Source organism: Oncorhynchus kisutch, linkage group LG25 (genome assembly GCF_002021735.2).
Source record: "Oncorhynchus kisutch isolate 150728-3 linkage group LG25, Okis_V2, whole genome shotgun sequence".
Classification (NCBI taxonomy): Eukaryota; Metazoa; Chordata; class Actinopteri; order Salmoniformes; family Salmonidae; genus Oncorhynchus; species Oncorhynchus kisutch.
This window is the reverse complement of record NC_034198.2, coordinates 1602245-1623198: the sequence shown is the minus strand read 5'-3', so window position 1 is coordinate 1623198 and position 20954 is coordinate 1602245. Positions and strand designations below refer to the sequence as shown.

General features: G+C 44.6%; 1 protein-coding gene across 2 annotated transcripts in view; it reads left to right on the top strand.

Moving 5' to 3' along the window:
• dnmbp (dynamin binding protein) overlaps nucleotides 1-20954 on the top strand; it is a 148984-nt gene that overhangs the window by 97026 nt on the left and 31004 nt on the right. For both annotated transcript variants that reach the window (XM_031804725.1, XM_031804726.1), the window contains 3 exons: nucleotides 12597-12796; nucleotides 13223-13322; nucleotides 14388-14535. In XM_031804725.1, the coding sequence (XP_031660585.1) occupies nucleotides 12597-12796; nucleotides 13223-13322; nucleotides 14388-14535 (448 nt within the window). The remainder of the gene's footprint in view (nucleotides 1-12596; nucleotides 12797-13222; nucleotides 13323-14387; nucleotides 14536-20954) is intronic.

The following is a 20954-nucleotide window of genomic DNA, read 5'->3' as shown; positions in this document are numbered from 1 at the left end:
TGGGCTACAAGGCAATAATATTAATGGGATGTCATATGGGTGAAAAGTTTATTCCCTGCCCTGTCACCGTCCTCTAAATCAAACTGGGCTACAAGGCAATAATATTAATGGGATGTCATATGGGTGAAAAGTTTATTCCCTGCCCTGTCACCGTCCTCTAAATCAAACTGGGCTACAAGGCAATAATATTAATGGGATGTCATATGGGTGAAAAGTTTATTCCCTGCCCTGTCACCGTCCTCTAAATCAAACTGGGCTACAAGGCAATAATATTAATGGGATGTCATATGGGTGAAAAGTTTATTCCCTGCCCTGTCACCGTCCTCTAAATCAAACTGGGCTACAAGGCAATAATATTAATGGGATGTCATATGGGTGAAAAGTTTATTCCCTGCCCTGTCACCGTCCTCTAAATCAAACTGGGCTACAAGGCAATAATATTAATGGGATGTCATATGGGTGAAAAGTTTATTCCCTGCCCTGTCACCGTCCTCTAAATCAAACTGGGCTACAAGGCAATAATATTAATGGGATGTCATATGGGTGAAAAGTTTATTCCCTGCCCTGTCACCGTCCTCTAAATCAAACTGGGCTACAAGGCAATAATATTAATGGGATGTCATATGGGTGAAAAGTTTATTCCCTGCCCTGTCACCGTCCTCTAAATCAAACTGGGCTACAAGGCAATAATATTAATGGGATGTCATATGGGTGAAAAGTTTATTCCCTGCCCTGTCACCGTCCTCTAAATCAAACTGGGCTACAAGGCAATAATATTAATGGGATGTCATATGGGTGAAAAGTTTATTCCCTGCCCTGTCACCGTCCTCTAAATCAAACTGGGCTACAAGGCAATAATATTAATGGGATGTCATATGGGTGAAAAGTTTATTCCCTGCCCTGTCACCGTCCTCTAAATCAAACTGGGCTACAAGGCAATAATATTAATGGGATGTCATATGGGTGAAAAGTTTATTCCCTGCCCTGTCACCGTCCTCTAAATCAAACTGGGCTACAAGGCAATAATATTAATGGGATGTCATATGGGTGAAAAGTTTATTCCCTGCCCTGTCACCGTCCTCTAAATCAAACTGGGCTACAAGGCAATAATATTAATGGGATGTCATATGGGTGAAAAGTTTATTCCCTGCCCTGTCACCGTCCTCTAAATCAAACTGGGCTACAAGGCAATAATATTAATGGGATGTCATATGGGTGAAAAGTTTATTCCCTGCCCTGTCACCGTCCTCTAAATCAAACTGGGCTACAAGGCAATAATATTAATGGGATGTCATATGGGTGAAAAGTTTATTCCCTGCCCTGTCACCGTCCTCTAAATCAAACTGGGCTACAAGGCAATAATATTAATGGGATGTCATATGGGTGAAAAGTTTATTCCCTGCCCTGTCACCGTCCTCTAAATCAAACTGGGCTACAAGGCAATAATATTAATGGGATGTCATATGGGTGAAAAGTTTATTCCCTGCCCTGTCACCGTCCTCTAAATCAAACTGGGCTACAAGGCAATAATATTAATGGGATGTCATATGGGTGAAAAGTTTATTCCCTGCCCTGTCACCGTCCTCTAAATCAAACTGGGCTACAAGGCAATAATATTAATGGGATGTCATATGGGTGAAAAGTTTATTCCCTGCCCTGTCACCGTCCTCTAAATCAAACTGGGCTACAAGGCAATAATATTAATGGGATGTCATATGGGTGAAAAGTTTATTCCCTGCCCTGTCACCGTCCTCTAAATCAAACTGGGCTACAAGGCAATAATATTAATGGGATGTCATATGGGTGAAAAGTTTATTCCCTGCCCTGTCACCGTCCTCTAAATCAAACTGGGCTACAAGGCAATAATATTAATGGGATGTCATATGGGTGAAAAGTTTATTCCCTGCCCTGTCACCGTCCTCTAAATCAAACTGGGCTACAAGGCAATAATATTAATGGGATGTCATATGGGTGAAAAGTTTATTCCCTGCCCTGTCACCGTCCTCTAAATCAAACTGGGCTACAAGGCAATAATATTAATGGGATGTCATATGGGTGAAAAGTTTATTCCCTGCCCTGTCACCGTCCTCTAAATCAAACTGGGCTACAAGGCAATAATATTAATGGGATGTCATATGGGTGAAAAGTTTATTCCCTGCCCTGTCACCGTCCTCTAAATCAAACTGGGCTACAAGGCAATAATATTAATGGGATGTCATATGGGTGAAAAGTTTATTCCCTGCCCTGTCACCGTCCTCTAAATCAAACTGGGCTACAAGGCAATAATATTAATGGGATGTCATATGGGTGAAAAGTTTATTCCCTGCCCTGTCACCGTCCTCTAAATCAAACTGGGCTACAAGGCAATAATATTAATGGGATGTCATATGGGTGAAAAGTTTATTCCCTGCCCTGTCACCGTCCTCTAAATCAAACTGGGCTACAAGGCAATAATATTAATGGGATGTCATATGGGTGAAAAGTTTATTCCCTGCCCTGTCACCGTCCTCTAAATCAAACTGGGCTACAAGGCAATAATATTAATGGGATGTCATATGGGTGAAAAGTTTATTCCCTGCCCTGTCACCGTCCTCTAAATCAAACTGGGCTACAAGGCAATAATATTAATGGGATGTCATATGGGTGAAAAGTTTATTCCCTGCCCTGTCACCGTCCTCTAAATCAAACTGGGCTACAAGGCAATAATATTAATGGGATGTCATATGGGTGAAAAGTTTATTCCCTGCCCTGTCACCGTCCTCTAAATCAAACTGGGCTACAAGGCAATAATATTAATGGGATGTCATATGGGTGAAAAGTTTATTCCCTGCCCTGTCACCGTCCTCTAAATCAAACTGGGCTACAAGGCAATAATATTAATGGGATGTCATATGGGTGAAAAGTTTATTCCCTGCCCTGTCACCGTCCTCTAAATCAAACTGGGCTACAAGGCAATAATATTAATGGGATGTCATATGGGTGAAAAGTTTATTCCCTGCCCTGTCACCGTCCTCTAAATCAAACTGGGCTACAAGGCAATAATATTAATGGGATGTCATATGGGTGAAAAGTTTATTCCCTGCCCTGTCACCGTCCTCTAAATCAAACTGGGCTACAAGGCAATAATATTAATGGGATGTCATATGGGTGAAAAGTTTATTCCCTGCCCTGTCACCGTCCTCTAAATCAAACTGGGCTACAAGGCAATAATATTAATGGGATGTCATATGGGTGAAAAGTTTATTCCCCTGCCCTGTCACCGTCCTCTAAATCAAACTGGGCTACAAGGCAATAATATTAATGGGATGTCATATGGGTGAAAAGTTTATTCCCTGCCCTGTCACCGTCCTTTGTTTGTTTCGCAGCCCCTTTCCATGTTTCCTTTTCTAGCACTGATTCTGCAGATAGCAGCTAGTTTGAGGACTTTCACTTGCTCACAATATGTTGTTGTCTCAACTACTTTGATTGAATGCACTTTCCTGTAAGTTTCTCAAAGAGCTCCTGACAATGATTGAATTGTTTTGAGCTGGAAGTGGGAACATCTGTGCATATTGGGTGTTGTGACCATTAATCTGATGAATGTTATTTATTTAATCCACTAACTATGTTTAATTGTTACCCATTTTTAAATGAATCATGTAACAATTAACTCATTAGGAATTTGGGGCATCACGTTAAAGAGTTACCATCTCCCGAATTAAACTCTAAAAGGTCTTTACCTATAACATCCATAAAACAGCCAACATATTAATCATAATCTCTTGTCATATCATAGTTCTGAACAGTCGTAACCTCATGCATCTGCAAAAACCCCAGCCTTACTCATGATTCAGTACTACACAAATTGGTTTATTTATTTACTAGCTAACTTAATAATAACACAGGATTAACACACACACGGTATAGATTATTGACTAGAAACTTATTCCGTTAGGGACCTGTTTCCATCGTATTAACACAATATGATGACTTGTTACAACAGAGGGGGGGGGGAGAGAAAGAGACACTTGTCATGGATACATTTGACAACTATTCTCACATTAATAATATACTTTGCACACGAACCGCCGCCCATTATGAAATGATGAATGTATTTATGTGTGAATGCCGTTTCTCTGTCGGAACCAGGCCATCTTAGGAAGGATGTGGGTTGGCCTTTCAGCTGCACGCTTATAAGGCTCTGATTGTCCGAAAGGGTCCGGACAAGTCTCTTCTATTGTTGTTCACTCTGGGTTCCCATTGGTGAGGGTGGTGGGAGAATATGGTGATTTGAGACTCGTAGTAGGATGGGATGGTTTGAAGAGTCGTAGGATGGTCCCTCTTAGATTCACTTTTCTGTATCTGACTTAGGACAGCTAATTAGCCGTACCAGTGACTGTATGGGAAATGAGCTTCTCGCCTACACCTCGTGTCGATTATTCAGGGATCAGGATTCTGACCACTTTACACGCACAGCTGCAACCTGGCAATGTTCTGGTCTGAAGATTGATTTCTCTCCCAAGCCTTTATGCACTCTAGGCAAAAGGGGACAGTTCCGTCAGTCTGACACGCTCTCTGTCCTCACTCGGGGCGTGGTAACTTAACTTGCAGTCATATCCTTTGCACAGTATCTGTTATGACTCCTAAAATGATTAATATCTTAACAAGCACAGCGTATTGGATGGAAGCTTGACAGATAAAGTAACAAGTTACAGTATTTCATCTTTACAATTTTTTTTAACAACATCACAAAATGAAAACCCATATGACATTAGTGTTCTATAGCTCCCCATTGACCTTTCCCCACATTGTTAAAAATATTGTTCCGCTATTCACATTTTTGAACGTGTTACTTTCGTCAGGAAAAAGTCTGTTAACAAAGAACATTCCTTGGGTTAAGTACTGGAAGAGGAAAGAAAGTTTCCTTCTCCTGTAATTTACAACAGGGTGTAAACTGTTGACCATCCAGAAGCCCCCTCCACCCTCTGGGAGAGAGCGAGAGACCTGGTTACTGTCATCCCACACCAGTCTGATCTGACCCATTCTGATCTGACCAGGACTGTCATGACATGGGTGTATATTTTATATTATTTGTATTGCCTGGCAGGTAGTCGTTACCTGAGCCTCCCTGCCACCTCTTGCATCCGAAGATAAGCAGCCAGAAGAACCACAGCCCTTGCACCTGACTTTCTGTTGTCCTCACCCCGACTATCTTAGCCACTGACTCAGTGGGCCAGTATTGTCAGACACAGATGAAAGCACATACCCTTACCAGGAGCAACACCAGATGCACTGGGAGCTCTACTAGATCCATGAGACAGATAGCGAGAGAGACCGAGAAAAAAGAGGCAGAAAGACAGAGACGGAGACACGGAGACGGCGACACAGAGACGGAGACGCAGAGGGAGAGTGAGGGAAAGAGACACATAGAGAAACACTGAGCAAGTGAGACATGGAGAGAGAAAGAATGAGAAAGAGACAGATACTGGGACCCAAAGAGAGAGAGAGAGGGACGCACTCAAAGAAAGTGAGAGAGAAAGAAAGAAAGAAAAGGCAGAGCGAGAGACTGATGGAGACCAAGACAGAGGGAGACCGAGACACAGGGAGAGAGACACAGGGAGACCGAGACACAAAGAAAGAGACTGAAAGAGACAGAGACACACAGAGAGAAAGACGGAGAGCAAGGGAGAGAAAGAAAGACAGAGAGAGATACAGAGAGAGACACACAGAAAGACAGACACAGAGCGAGGGAAAGAGAGACAGAGTGAGGAGAGAGGGAGACATGGTGAGAGATAAAGAGAGACAGATACCGGGACACAAAGAGAGAGACACAGAGAGAGAGAGGAAGAAAGAAACAAAAGACACAGGGAGAGATACACGGAGAGAGAGGGAGAAACACAGAGAGTGAGAGAGAAAGAAAGAAAAGACACAGGGAGGGAGAGAGAGAGAGACACAGGGGGGGAGAGAGAGACAGAGGGAGAGAGGGAGAGCACCCCTCATCACTGTCAAACGCTCCCTAAAACACTTCAGCGAGCAGGCCTTTCTAATCGACCTGGCCCAGGTATCCTGCAAGGATATTGACCGCCAGTAGAGAATCCCTGGTCAACCCTCCCCCCTCCACAGCATCTCGCCCAAGCCTCTCTCATTTATCCTTCACCCAAATCCAGATTGCTGATATTCTGAAAGAGCTGCAAAATCTGAACCCCTACAAATCAGCCGGGATAGACAATATGGACCCTCTCTTTCTAAAATGATCTGCCGAAATTGTTGCAACCCCTATTATTAGCCTGTTCAACCTCTCTTTCGTATCGTCTGAGATCCCCAAAGATTGGAAAGCTGCTGCGATCATCCCCCTCTTCAAAGGGGGTGACACTCTAGACCCAAACTGCTCAAGACCGATATCCATCCTGCCCTGCCTTTCTAAAGTCTTCGAAAGCCAAGTTGACAAACAGATCACTGACCATTTCGAATCCCACCGTACCTTCCCCGCTATGCAATCTGGTTTCTTAGCTGGTCACAGGTGCACCTCAGCCGAACTCAAGGTCCTGAACAATATCATAACCGCCATCAATAAAAGACAATACTGTGCAGCCATCTTCATCGACCTGGCCAAGGCTTTCGACTCTCAATCACTGCATTCTTATCGGCAGGCTCAACATCCTTGGTTTCTCAAATGACTGCCTCGCCTGGTTTACCAACTACTTCTTAGATAGAGTTCAGTGTGTCAAATCGGAGGGCCTGTTTTCCGGACCTCTGGCAGTCTCTATGGGGGTGCCACAGGGTTAAATTCTTGGGTCGACTCTCTTCTCTGTCCATCAATGACGTCGATCTTGCTGCTGGTGATTCTCTGATCCACCTCTACGCAGACGACACCATTCTGTATACTTCTGGCGCTTCTTTGGACACTGTGTTAACTAACCTCCAGACGAGCTTCAATGCCATACAATTCTCCTTCCGTGGCCTCCAACTGCTCTTAAATGCAAGTAAAACAAAATGCATGCTCTTCAACCAATTGTTGCCCGCACCCGTCCGCCCGTCCAGCATCACCACTCTGGACGCTTCTGACTCAGAATATATGGACAACTACAAATACCTAGGTGTCTGGTTAGACTGTAAACTCTCCTTCCAGACTCACATTAAGCATCTCCAATCCAAAATGAAATCTAGAATCAGCTTCCTATTTCGCAACAAAGCATCCTTCACTCATGCTGCCAAACATACCCTCGTTAAACTGAACATCCTACCGATGCTCGATTTTGGTGATGTAATTTACAAAATAGCCTCCCACACTCTACTCAACAATCTGGATGCAGTTTATCACAGTGACATCCGTTTTGTCACCAAAGCCCCATACACTACCCACCACTGCGACCTGTACGCTCTCGTTGGCTGGCCCTCGCTGTATACTCGTCGCCAAACCCACTGGCTCCAGATCTACAAGTCTCTGCTAGGTAAAGCCCCGCCTTATCTCAGCTCACTGGCCACCATAGCAGCACCCGCCCGTAGCGCACACTCCAGCAGGTATATCTCACTGGTCACCCCCAAATCCAATTCCTCCTTTGGCCGCCTTTCCTTCCAGTTCTCTGCTGCCAATGACTGGAACGAACTGTAAAAATCACTGAAGCTGGAGACTCATATCTCCCTCACTAGCTTTAAGTACCAGCTGTCAGAGCAGCTCACAGATCACTGAACCTGTACATAACCCATCTGTAATAGCCCATCCAACTACCTCATCCCCATACTGTATTTATTTATCTTGCTCCTTTGCACCCCAGTATCTCTATTTGCCCATTCATCTTCTGCAGATCTATCACACCAGTGTTTAATTGCTATATCTAATTCTATTGGTATATTGTAATTACTTCGCCACCATGGCCTATTTATTGCCTTAACTCCCTTATCCTACCTCATTTACACACACTGTATATATACTTTTTCTACTGTATTATTGACTGTATGTTTGTTTTACTCCATGTGTAACTCTGTTGTTGTACCTGTCGAACTGCTTTGCTTTATCTTGGCCAGGTCGCAGTTGTAAATGAGAACTTGTCCTCGACTAGCCTACCTGGTTAAGTAAAGGTGCAATGAAATAAATAATTATCAATATGTAATGATGTCTGTGTATGTGCGCAACCGTTCAAAGTTTGAGGTCACAACAAGCTGTCCTTGTTTTTGAAAGAAAAGCCATTTTTTTGTCCATTAAAATAACATCAAATTGATCAGAAATACAATGTAGACATTGTTAATGTTGTAAATGACTGCTGTAGCTGGAAACAGCAGATTTTTATGGAATGTACGCCTATGTAGATAGAGGCCCATTATCAGCAACCATCACTCCTGTACTCCAATGGCATGTTGTGTTAGCTAATCCAAGTTTATAATTTTAAAAGGCTAATTGATCATTAGAAAACCCTTTTGCAATTATGTTAGCACAGCTGAAAACTGTTGTGCTGATTTAAAGAAGCAATAAAACTGTCCTTCTTTACACTAGTTAAGTATCTGGAGCATCAGCATTTTTGGGTTCGATTACAGGCTAAAAATGGCCAGAAACAAAGACTTTCTTCTAAAACTCATCAGTCTATTCTTGTTCTGAAATATGAAGGCTATTCCATGCGAGAAATTGCCAAGAAACTGAAGATCTCGTACAACGCTGTGTACTACTGCTTTCACAGAACAGCGCAAACCTGGCCAACCAGAATAGAAAGAGGAGTGTGAGGCCCGGTGCACAATTGAGCAAGAGGACAAGTACATTTGTGTTTAGTTTTAGAAACAGATGCCTCAGAAGTCCTCCACTGGCAGCTTCATTAAATAGTACCCGCAAAACACCAGTCTCGATGTCAACAGTGAAGAGGCAACCCCGGGATGCTGGCCTTCTAGGCAGAGTTGCAAAGAAAAAGCCATATGGCCAATAAAAATAAAATATTAAGATGGGCAAAAGAACACAGACACTGGACAGAGGAACTCTGCCTAGAAGGCCAGCATCCCAGAGTCGCCTCTTCACTGTTGAGATTGGTGTTTTGTGGGTACTATTTAATGAAGCTGCCAGTTGAGGACTTGTGAGGCGTCTGTTTCTCAATCTAGACAGGTGTGCCTTGTTAATTGGTTGAATTTATTTCCTTCTTAATGCGTTTAAACCAATCAGTTGTGTTGTGTCAAGTTAGGGGTGGTATACAGAAGATAGCCCTATTTTGTAAAATACCAAGTCAATATTATGTCAAGAACAGCTCAAATAATCAAGGAGAAATAACAGTCCTTCATTACTTTAAGACGTGGTCAGTCAATACATAAAATATTAAGAACTTTGAAAGTTTCTTCAAGTGCAGTCGCAAAAACCATCAAGCACTATGATGAAACTGGCTCTCATGAAGACCGCCACAGGAAAGGAAGACCCAGAGTTACCTCTGCTGCAGAGGATAAGTTCATTAGAGTTACCAGCCTCAGAAATTGCAGCCCAAATAAATGCTTCACAGAGTTCAAGTAACAGACACATGTTCAGAGAAGACTGCGTGAATCAGTCCTTCATGGTCGAATTGCTGAAAATAAACCTCTATTGAAGGACACCAATAAGAAGATGAGACTTGCTTGGGCCTAAAAAACTTGAGCAATGGATGTTATACAGGTGGAAATCTGTCCTTTGGTCTGGAGTCCAAATTTGAGATTTTTGGTTCCAACCGCCGTGTCTTTGTGAGACGCAGAATAGGTCAACGGATGATCTCCGCATGTGTGGTTCCCACTGTGAACCATGGAGGAGGAAGTGTGGCTGTGCTTTGCTGGTGACAGTCTGTGATTTATTTAGAATTCAAGGCATACTTAAACAGCATGGCTACCACAGAATTCTGCGCCAATACGCCATCCCATCTGGTTTCCACTTCTTAGTGGGACTGTTATTTGTTTTTCAACCAGACAATGACTCAACACACCTCCAGGCTGTGTAAGGCCTATTTAACCAAGAAGGAGAATGATGGAGTGCTGCATCAGATGACCTGGCCTCCACAATCACCCGACCTCAACCCAGTTTAGATGGATTGGGAAAAGTTGGACCGCAGAGTGAAGGAAAACCGCTTGAATGAGTAGTTGTGTCCAATCTTTTTACTGGTACTCTGTGTATATACACTGGTCAAAAAATAAAGGGAACACTTAAACAACACCATGTAACTCCAAGTCAATCACACTTCTGTGAAATCAAAATGTCCACTTAAGAAGCAACACTGATTGACAATAAATTTCACATGCTGTTGTGCAAATGGAATAGACAACAGGTGTAAATTATAGGCAATTAGCAAGACCACAGGCAATTATAGGAAATGTGGTGACCACAGACCACTTCTCAGTTCCTATGCTTCCTGGCTCATGTTTTGGTCACTTTTGAATGCTGGCGGTGCTTTCACTCTAGTGGTAGCATGAGACGGAGTCTACAACCCACACAAGTGGCTCAGGTAGTGCAGCTCATCCAGGATGGCACATCAATGCGAGCTGTGGCAAGAAGGTTTGCTGTGTCTGTCAGCGTAGTGTCCAGAGCATGGATGCGCTACCAGGAGACAGGCCAGTACATCAGGAGGCCGTATGAGGGCAACAAACCAGCAGCAGGACCGCTACCTCCGCCGTTGTGCAAGGAGGAGCAGGAGGAGCACTGCCAGAGCCCTGCTAAATGACCTCCAGCAGGCCACAAATGTGCATGTGTCTGCTCAAACGGTCAGAAACAGACTCCATGAGGGTGGTATGAGGGCCCGACGTCCACAGGTGGGGGTTGTGCTTACAGCCCAAAACCGTGCAGGACGTTTGGCATTTTACCAGAGAACACCAAGATTAGCAAATTCGCCACTGGTGCCCTGTGCTCTTCACAGATGAAAGCAGGTTCACACTGAGCACATGTGACAGAGTCTGGAGACGCCATGGAGAACGTTCTGCTGCCTGAAACATCCTCCAGCATGACCGGTTTGATGGTGGGTCAGGCATGGTGTGGGGTGGCATTTCTTTGGGGGGCCGCACAGCCCTCCATGTGCTCGCCAGAGGTAGCCTGACTGCCATTAGGTACCGAGATAGGTACCGAGATGACACTCTTTACGACAATATTTTTCGTTAATTGGATGACGCTTTGTGTTCTTCCACACGTGTCGTGTGGAAGAACACAAAGCGTCATCCAATTAACGAAAAATATTGTCGTAAAGAGTGTGATTTGCAACACAACAAAATAAACAATAGAGCATAATATGAAACGATAGACGTTTTTCTATCGTCACACGATATATATTTTCATATCGCCCAGCCCTACCTCAGCATGGTTGACCACAAGTTGACCACTGATGACACACCCAATGTGGTTGATGGATGGCGGGAAAAGAGCAGGAATAGGTTTTTATAGGCTACAGTCCAGGCTATGTCATCCAATGGTGTGACTGCTGTCAGCAACCAAAGATGATCCAACTTGAATAAACGCTTGGAGGTAAGGATGACAGTAGTGGTGTAGTCTACGGTGATATGGATATCACTTATTATTGATATCTGCATAGCATATTGAGGTGAATCACACTGCTGCTCTCTCATTTAGCTATTTGTGCCTTACGGATTGTGGTTGTTGTGGATAGCTGTTCACATATCTAAATGTGTATTTGATTGAACCCAATAATGGTTGAATTCAAGAAGTTTAAGCTGCCTATCAATCATTGTTTTTTAAACCAGTGGACAGCCAGTGAAAAACCCATAAAGTACAATTTAACATCCATACATGGCCAACTATAATGACTGTAATTATATTTTAATAGACACACACACACCGAATGACCCTAATCTGATAATATATTATACTTTTGGTATCAACACTCTGTCCATGCTCCCCCCACTCTTAAATTCCCAGTTTCCCTCTGTCCCATCCATACTTCACTCTCTCCTTTTTGCTTAATTGTATATCTTTGTTTATGCTTTCCATATTCCCAGATGTATTATTAATCCCTTATGCCTTTCTTCCTCCATCTCCCTCTTTCCTTTATCCATGTCCCTCCTCTTCCTTATGTTCGTCACTCTCATCTCTCTATCTATGCTTCCACCCACTCTTTGTCCTCTCGATAGTTTCCATTCCCACATCCCTTCCTTTCCCACCCGTTAATTCCTGACTTTCTTTCTCCCTCTATCCCCACAGTCCTCTTTTCTCCTCTCCGTTCTCAAAACTGTCCTCCTTCCCATCCCTCGTCTCTCCGCTGTCCCACTGAGGCCTATATCTCACTAGCTGCTGTCATAGTCTATTGTGCCATTGACAAAGAGCTGAGTCCACTCCAGTCCAGAGCCCATTCAGAAGGCTCAGCAGTGCGTGAAACGGGCTCTCCGTCCGTTCCCATACACCACAGAGACCAGCCATTGACACCAGAGATCTAGATGAAAGTCTAGCCTGACATGTCTAAAGATAATGGGTCTTGTTCCAAAGTTGTTTATAACCAGGTAGTAGAAATGCCTAATCAGAAGAGTGGAATTAATTGTATTTTTCTCCACTGCTCCTCAGGTGTTTAACGTTCACGGCAAGTATGCTTGTTGACATGCTAACTTTAACATTCAATTCCATTCACTAACTATGAAATCTCTTTCTCTCTTTCCCCCCTCTCTATTTTCTCCCTTTTCTCTTTCAGAGATGACCCTCCTGTCGACTCAGCCCAAGTGCCTGGAGTCAGCCCCGGTCTCTGCAGTGGTGGCCATCGAGGACCCCGAGCAGAGGATGCTGGAGAAAAGGTCAAAGGTCATAGAAGAGCTGCTGCAGACAGAGAAGGACTATATCAAGGACCTGCAGATGTGTGTCAAGGAGATTATCCAACCTCTCCAACGCAAACAGGTACACACACTACTAGAACTAGTAGAAGAAGACAATTGACTACTTCAAAATGGACATGCCTCAATGGTGCTGTCTGTGCGTTCACAGATGCCATAATGGGACAGATGCAACATTGCGGCCTCTATCATTCTTTATGGATTTTAATGGTCATCTTCATAACAATAAATATTACACCCAAATGAAGAAGACATTTGCCACTATTATAGACATTATTTACAGAGCTTATGTATTGCACATCTAACTTATATATACACACGCACCTACGCACACACTATATTGTAATTCGAAAATGTTTACCCAACTGCCCAGAGACAACATATAAAAACAAATACTTATTGCAGAGTTGTTGATTCATGTGCATTGTCCATGTAAAATAAAGATTTAAAAAGTTGAGTAAATATTTCTGTACCTCTGCTCATCCTAAAGGTGCAGAACATTGACTATGACGGTCTCTTTGGCAACATCAACTCTGTGATCGACCTCTCGCGTCGTCTCTTCAAGACCCTCCAGGACACTGACTCCATTGGTAATGCCAACCCTAGACTGTTTTTATTTGAAAATGTAATGACTTAATGATTAGAAAAACTTGAAAGATGTGCCTCCCACTAAGTCTGACTGAGACCCAACTCAAAGTCCTCTGGGCTGTTTTGGCACATCGATAATAATATGTGCTTTAACTGGTTGGTTGTTCCTCACTCAAACAGCCACATGTACAGCCACACACAGCCCCCGAGCGCTGCTCCCTTCCATGACAACTGTTGTATTCTCAACAACAATGAGAGGTCTCAATCCCTCAGGGAAAAATAATATTTGAGAGAACCAATTAAAAATCTCTCAATTTCAAGGCGAATATTGCACCAACAAATGGACTCCTTTCCAGACCAGTGTGTCACAGCCCTCCCTCGCTGTGTACCTCGTGGGTCACGTCAGCCAGGCTTCCTCCCACTATGGCCATCACACACTTGACTTTGGGAGATGCGGTTTGGTGGGACATGGTAGACTTAAAGAAATAATCTAGACAAAAGTCCCAAACCAGTTTTCTATTACTTTCTTTAAAGGATAGGTTCATATTTTTTTTACCAAATCTCTATGTTTGATGTAAATGGCATGTTATAGAAGAGTCCAGACATGTTTTTGGCGATTTCACTTGGTTTTGAGAAACTTACTTATGCTCATTCTGCAGTGCAGTATATTCCATTGTGTTGGACTCGAGCGATACTTCTCTGTGTAACCAACGCATGCACACATGGTAAAGTATCACTCGAGTCCAACAAAATGGAATATAACATTGCGGAAAAAGTTTAGAATTACACAATGTCATGTGTAAAACATCTAAAGACCTGCATCACTATACTGAGAGTGTTGGTGTTATTGGAGCCTTTGTTCATGTTTTAGCCGTGCCCTGGTAGTGCAGAATGAGCATGAGGGACTATATTGCTGGTTGGGGTAAGTTTCTCAAAACCAAGTGACTCTTCTATAACATGCTATTTACATAAAACATTTAGATTTGGTTGAAAAAATATGAACTTTTAAGAATTGATAAATGAGGAACAATAGAATGACAGTGGTATTGCTCTGTTGCATTTCCCAGGAAAAGTGTTCCTGGACTTTAAGGTAGAGCTCGAGGAGGTGTACAAGATCTACTGTCAGAACCACGATGATGCCATTTCTCTCCTGGAAATGTACGAGAAGGACGAGAGCATCCAGAGACACGTGCTGGAGTGCCTGGAGAAACTCAGGTGACTACACACAAACAGAGCAGATTTAAAGCCTGAGAGAGAGACCACAGTCCCGTCCAGAAGCCCATACCGCCATGGGCAGATCTGAAAGAATTGGATAAGTGTAAGCAATATGGCAAAATTTCCACTTGAGGGAAATGTAGAGGTACTACCACATTGCTTGAACCAATCTGACTATTTCAGATCTACATAGGTGTCTAAGGGGTAGAAGTTATTGTTTTTTGGAACAAGGCCAATAAGTGCTATCAGGTCAATTCCATTTTAATGCAATGCATTTGGCAGATAAATAGTCGTTCAAATTACGGTTTTAAAACTACAATTTTAAATGAGGAATATTTTATTTTATTTCATTGTAATTTCAGTTAACTTCCTGATTTCACTGGAATGAATGACATTGACTCCAACCCTGCTCTCAACAATGTATAGTGCCTTCTTTTTTTAAATGCTGGATGCCACCAGTATTCTGTTCCCTACATGTACCCAGTCATTTCACATAAATGAAGAAGAAGAAAAGGAGACGAGGAAGAAACTTCAGATTCTTGAGAAATACCCCATGGTTGCGTCACAATTCTCTTACATAACCTCAACCCATCCTTTCTTTGCTTTGGATTGAAACCTGTTTTTTAGTTTACCAGCAAACATGAATGAAAGGACACAAGGCAAGGGAGTTATATTCAAAAGAGAATTGGGACATACTAAAACAAAGCATTGTTTAATGAGACATTGTACTATGATGTACTATTGCATGTGAATTGATAGAGAAACCTTACTCACCCTTCTGCAATGAGTGGTGTGTTTGTGTGTGAGCCTGTCTACTTGTGACATCAACATCTAGAAAATAATTCTACATTGACAAATGGATGCACCATGTTGTTGAAAATGGATTGTAATGGAAACCGTATTGTTGTCATAGAAATCTCACCTCATTGAGGTTGAGAGATGGAATACTTTGTACTGGGTTTTTAGACTTATGGAATAGTATAGCCTGATCACATTCTCTTTGTACTGGGTTTTCAGACTTGTGGAATAGTATAGCCTGATCACATTCTCTTTGTACCGGGTTTTCAGACTTATGGAATAGTATAGCCTGATCACATTCTCTTTGTACCGGGTTTTCAGACTTATGGAATAGTATAGCCTGATCACATTCTCTTTGTACCGGGTTTTCAGACTTATGGAATAGTATAGCCTGATCACATTCTCTTTGTACTGGGTTTTCAGACTTATGGAATAGTATAGCCTGATCACATTCTCCCCAATAGAAAACCTGTAGTTGCCTGACAACTCATCTTGAATTTAATTCCACTGTTCTATTGTCTGAAACTGCTGGTGTCAAAAAGAGGTCCGTTGTACAAAACAAATTAATCGGCGATTCAATCGTCTCGAACCAATTGGAGTATCAAAGCCAATGACGTGATTCATGATTCATGAAGGCCGGATCTGGCCCACCCATCGGTTTCTGGGAACAATTAGAATGGTCAAAATGTGTTGGCGTTCTACAACATTCTGCGTTCTATAGCATTCTGCTGGGGAGGAAAGCAAACCAGACTCATTGTAGAGAAGAAATGCTAGTGGGCGTGGCGTTTGGTCAGAGCGATATGGATGACCTAGGCTATGAACAGAATATTAACAGCACTAGGTACGCAGCGCAGTGCAGTCTGGTGAGCTGTGGGGGAAGCAAGCGATAAATGTGGGCAGACGGGCAGGCTCCGCTCTGTTCTGGCTCCGCCTCCGATCATACTCATTGAACAAGCGACTCTTGCTTCCCCGTAACCAGTCACCAGCCTACTATTTAGCTATCCTTTGCCTGGTTAAGAAACACAAAGCTGCTTTACAAAATTAAAAACAGTACTATTGAGTTGAATAGTAAAACAACAGTCTAGCTATGTTGTCTCTCTCCCACTTGAGTATAGTTTATATAGTCTCGCTCTACCCTCCCACTTTCACCCCTGCTTCCCAATTTCTGACAATTCGCCCCCTATAGTTTACACTCTGCAATAAAAACCTAATCAAATATCAGTGGGCGTTTTACAAAAAAACTGCTGAATGCCTGTTACAATAATTGCAAATATAAGACTCTATCCAAATTGACAGGAGCAATAGCCAATTCCGTCTGGAGACCATTCATTCACTACTGAACTTAATATTATATAAAATATGTGTGTGAGCCTGTGTATGAATGACTTATTGCATATTACAAGCAATGATGACCATTGGGAAATCGGAGGAAAATCCTTGCATATCTTTAATGTAGCTAGATTCTTGCCTCTATTGATTGAGCTCGGATTTGGTCATGGTAGAAGAAATCTGCATAGCAACTAGTAATGCCTTGATTTAAATGAATCTGAGTAGAGTGGAGCTACTTTGCCATGCTTCCATACTTTGAACTCATCACAAGCAATAGGCATTGAGATCATTTGGCCTTATACCCCTAAGCACACTCACGCACAAACACTACATATGAGAAGCCCAATGCATGGGATGTCCTTTCTGTCCCAGTACATTGTAATCATGTGGAGTTTGAAGAATGTGCCCTGCCTAGTTTCACCTCTCCAGTCTTGTTTCACCCACTTTCAGCAGAGACTAGGGCTAACACTGTTTTGTTTATCCACTAGTGTGCTGGTGTGGGCTTTGTTTGAAGAAAGATACTATGATTCATTTAACAAGAAGGGCCTGGGCAACGGCGTTCTGTGTTCAACTTGGCTCAACTTTCTTCACAATTGCCTAGACAATTGTCGTAAGTAAGCTTGATGTACGAGTACACACCCTGAAAAGAGGGCCTTACCTAGGGCTGTGACCATATTACCGCCAAACCGGCAGTCATAAGTCATGACCGCAGTCAAATTCCATGTGACCGTTGAGTCATGTTAATTTCCTTTTATGCACTCTGGACATGCGTTGATAGTGCCTGACCATCAGGTCGCGAATGGCCTCGTACTCAGGGCTCTATTGTCCCTCCATCAGGTCGTGAATGGCCTCGTACTCAGGGCTCTATTGTCCCTCCATCAGGTCCTAATGGCCTCGTACTCAGGGCTCTATTGTCCCTCCATCAGGTCGCGAATGGCCTCGTACTCAGGGCTCTATTGTCCCTCCAACAGGTCGCGAATGGCCTCGTACTCAGGGCTCTATTGTCCCTCCATCAGGTCGCGAATGGCCTCATACTCAGGGCTCTATTGTCCCTCCATCAGGTCGCGAATGGCCTCGTACTCAGGGCTCTATTGTCCCTCCATCAGGTCGTGAATGGCCTCGTACTCAGGGCTCTATTGTCCCTCCATCAGGTCGTGAATGGCCTCGTACTCAGGGCTCTATTGTCCCTCCATCAGGTCGTGAATGGCCTCGTACTCAGGGCTCTATTGTCCCTCCATCAGGTCCTAATGGCCTCGTACTCAGGGCTCTATTGTCCCTCCATCAGGTCGCGAATGGCCTCGTACTCAGGGCTCTATTGTCCCTCCAACAGGTCGCGAATGGCCTCGTACTCAGGGCTCTATTGTCCCTCCATCAGGTCGCGAATGGCCTCATACTCAGGGCTCTATTGTCCCTCCATCAGGTCGCGAATGGCCTCGTACTCAGGGCTCTATTGTCCCTCCATCAGGTCGTGAATGGCCTCGTACTCAGGGCTCTATTGTCCCTCCATCAGGTCGTGAATGGCCTCGTACTCAGGGCTCTATTGTCCCTCCATCAGGTCGTGAATGGCCTCGTACTCAGGGCTCTATTGTCCCTCCAACAGGTCGCGAATGGCCTCGTACTCAGGGCTCTATTGTCCCTCCATCAGGTCGCGAATGGCCTCGTACTCAGGGCTCTATTGTCCCTCCATCAGGTCGCGAATGGCCTCGTACTCAGGGCTCTATTGTCCCTCCATCAGGTCGCGAATGGCCTCGTACTCAGGGCTCTATTCTCTCTCCATCAGGTCGCGAATCGCCTCGTACTCAGGGCTCTATTGTCCCTCCATCAGGTCGCGAATGGCCTCGTACTCAGGGCTCTATTCTCTCTCATCAGGTCGCGAATGGCCTCGTACTCAGGGCTCTATTGTCCCTCCATCAGATCGCGAATGGGCTCGTACTCAGGGCTCTATTCTCTCTCCATCAGGTCGCGAATGGGCTCGTACTCAGGGCTCTATTGTCCCTCCATCAGGTCTTAATGGCCTGGTACTCAGGGCTCTATTGTCCCTCCATCTATTGTCCCTCTATTGCACCATAGTACACATGTCAATCAGGAGCTCTCCCTGGCCAGACCCAGCAGTTGTCTTGTATAGGGCCATAGTACACATGTCAATCAGGAGCTCTCCCTGGCCAGACCCAGCAGTTGTCTTGTATAGGGCCATAGTACACATGTCAATCAGGAGCTCTCCCTGGCCAGACCCAGCAGTTGTCTTGTATACGGCCATAGTACACATGTCAATCAGGAGCTCTCCCTGGCCAGACCCAGCAGTTGTCTTGTATAGGGCCATAGTACACATGTCAATCAGGAGCTCTCCCTGGTCAGACCCAGCAGTTGTCTTGTATACGGCTATAGTACACATGTCAATCAGGAGCTCTCCCTGGCCAGACCCAGCAGTTGTCTTGTATACGGCTATAGTACACATGTCAATCAGGAGCTCTCCCTGGCCAGACCCAGCAGTTGTCTTGTATACGGCCATAGTACACATGTCAATCAGGAGCTCTCCCTGGCCAGACCCAGCAGTTGTCTTGTATACGGCCATAGTACACATGTCAATCAGGAGCTCTCCCTGGCCAGACCCAGCAGTTGTCTTGTATACGGCTATAGTACACATGTCAATCAGGAGCTCTCCCTGGCCAGACCCAGCAGTTGTCTTGTATACGGCCATAGTACACATGTCAATCAGGAGCTCTCCCTGGCCAGACCCAGCAGTTGTCTTGTATAGGGCCATAGTACACATGTCAATCAGGAGCTCTCCCTGGCCAGACCCAGCAGTTGTCTTGTATAGGGCCATAGTACACATGTCAATCAGGAGCTCTCCCTGGCCAGACCCAGCAGTTGTCTTGTATACGGCCATAGTACACATGTCAATCAGGAGCTCTCCCTGGCCAGACCCAGCAGTTGTCTTGTATACGGCCATAGTACACATGTCAATCAGGAGCTCTCCCTGGCCAGACCCAGCAGTTGTCTTGTATACGGCCATAGTACACATGTCAATCAGGAGCTCTCCCTGGCCAGACCCAGCAGTTGTCTTGTATACGGCCATAGTACACATGTCAATCAGGAGCTCTCCCTGGCCAGACCCAGCAGTTGTCTTGTATACGGCCATAGTACACATGTCAATCAGGAGCTCTCCCTGGCCAGACCCAGCAGTTGTCTTGTATACGGCCATAGTACACATGTCAATCAGGAGCTCTCCCTGGCCAGACCCAGCAGTTGTCTTGTATACGGCCATAGTACACATGTCAATCAGGAGCTCTCCCTGGCCAGACCCAGCAGTTGTCTTGTATACGGCTATAGTACACATGTCAATCAGGAGCTCTCCCTGGCCAGACCCAGCAGTTGTCTTGTATACGGCCATAGTACACATGTCAATCAGGAGCTCTCCCTGGCCAGACCCAGCAGTTGTCTTGTATAGGGCCATAGTACACATGTCAATCAGGAGCTCTCCCTGGCCAGACCCAGCAGTTGTCTTGTATAGGGCCATAGTACACATGTCAATCAGGAGCTCTCCCTGGCCAGACCCAGCAGTTGTCTTGTATACGGCCATAGTACACATGTCAATCAGGAGCTCTCCCTGGCCAGACCCAGCAGTTGTCTTGTATAGGGCCATAGTACACATGTCAATCAGGAGCTCTCCCTGGTCAGACCCAGCAGTTGTCTTGTATACGGCTATAGTACACATGTCAATCAGGAGCTCTCCCTGGCCAGACCCAGCAGTTGTCTTGTATACGGCCATAGTACACATGTCAATCAGGAGCTCTCCCTGGCCAGACCCAGCAGTTGTCTTGTATACGGCCATAGTACACATGTCAATCAGGAGCTCTCCCTGGCCAGACCCAGCAGTTGTCTTGTATAGGGCCATAGTACACATGTCAATCAGGAGCTCTCCCTGGCCAGACCCAGCAGTTGTCTTGTATAGGGCCATAGTACACATGTCAATCAGGAGCTCTCCCTGGCCAGACCCAGCAGTTGTCTTGTATACGGCCATAGTACACATGTCAATCAGGAGCTCTCCCTGGCCAGACCCAGCAGTTGTCTTGTATAGGGCCATAGTACACATGTCAATCAGGAGCTCTCCCTGGTCAGACCCAGCAGTTGTCTTGTATACGGCTATAGTACACATGTCAATCAGGAGCTCTCCCTGGCCAGACCCAGCAGTTGTCTTGTATACGGCCATAGTACACATGTCAATCAGGAGCTCTCCCTGGCCAGACCCAGCAGTTGTCTTGTATACGGCCATAGTACACATGTCAATCAGG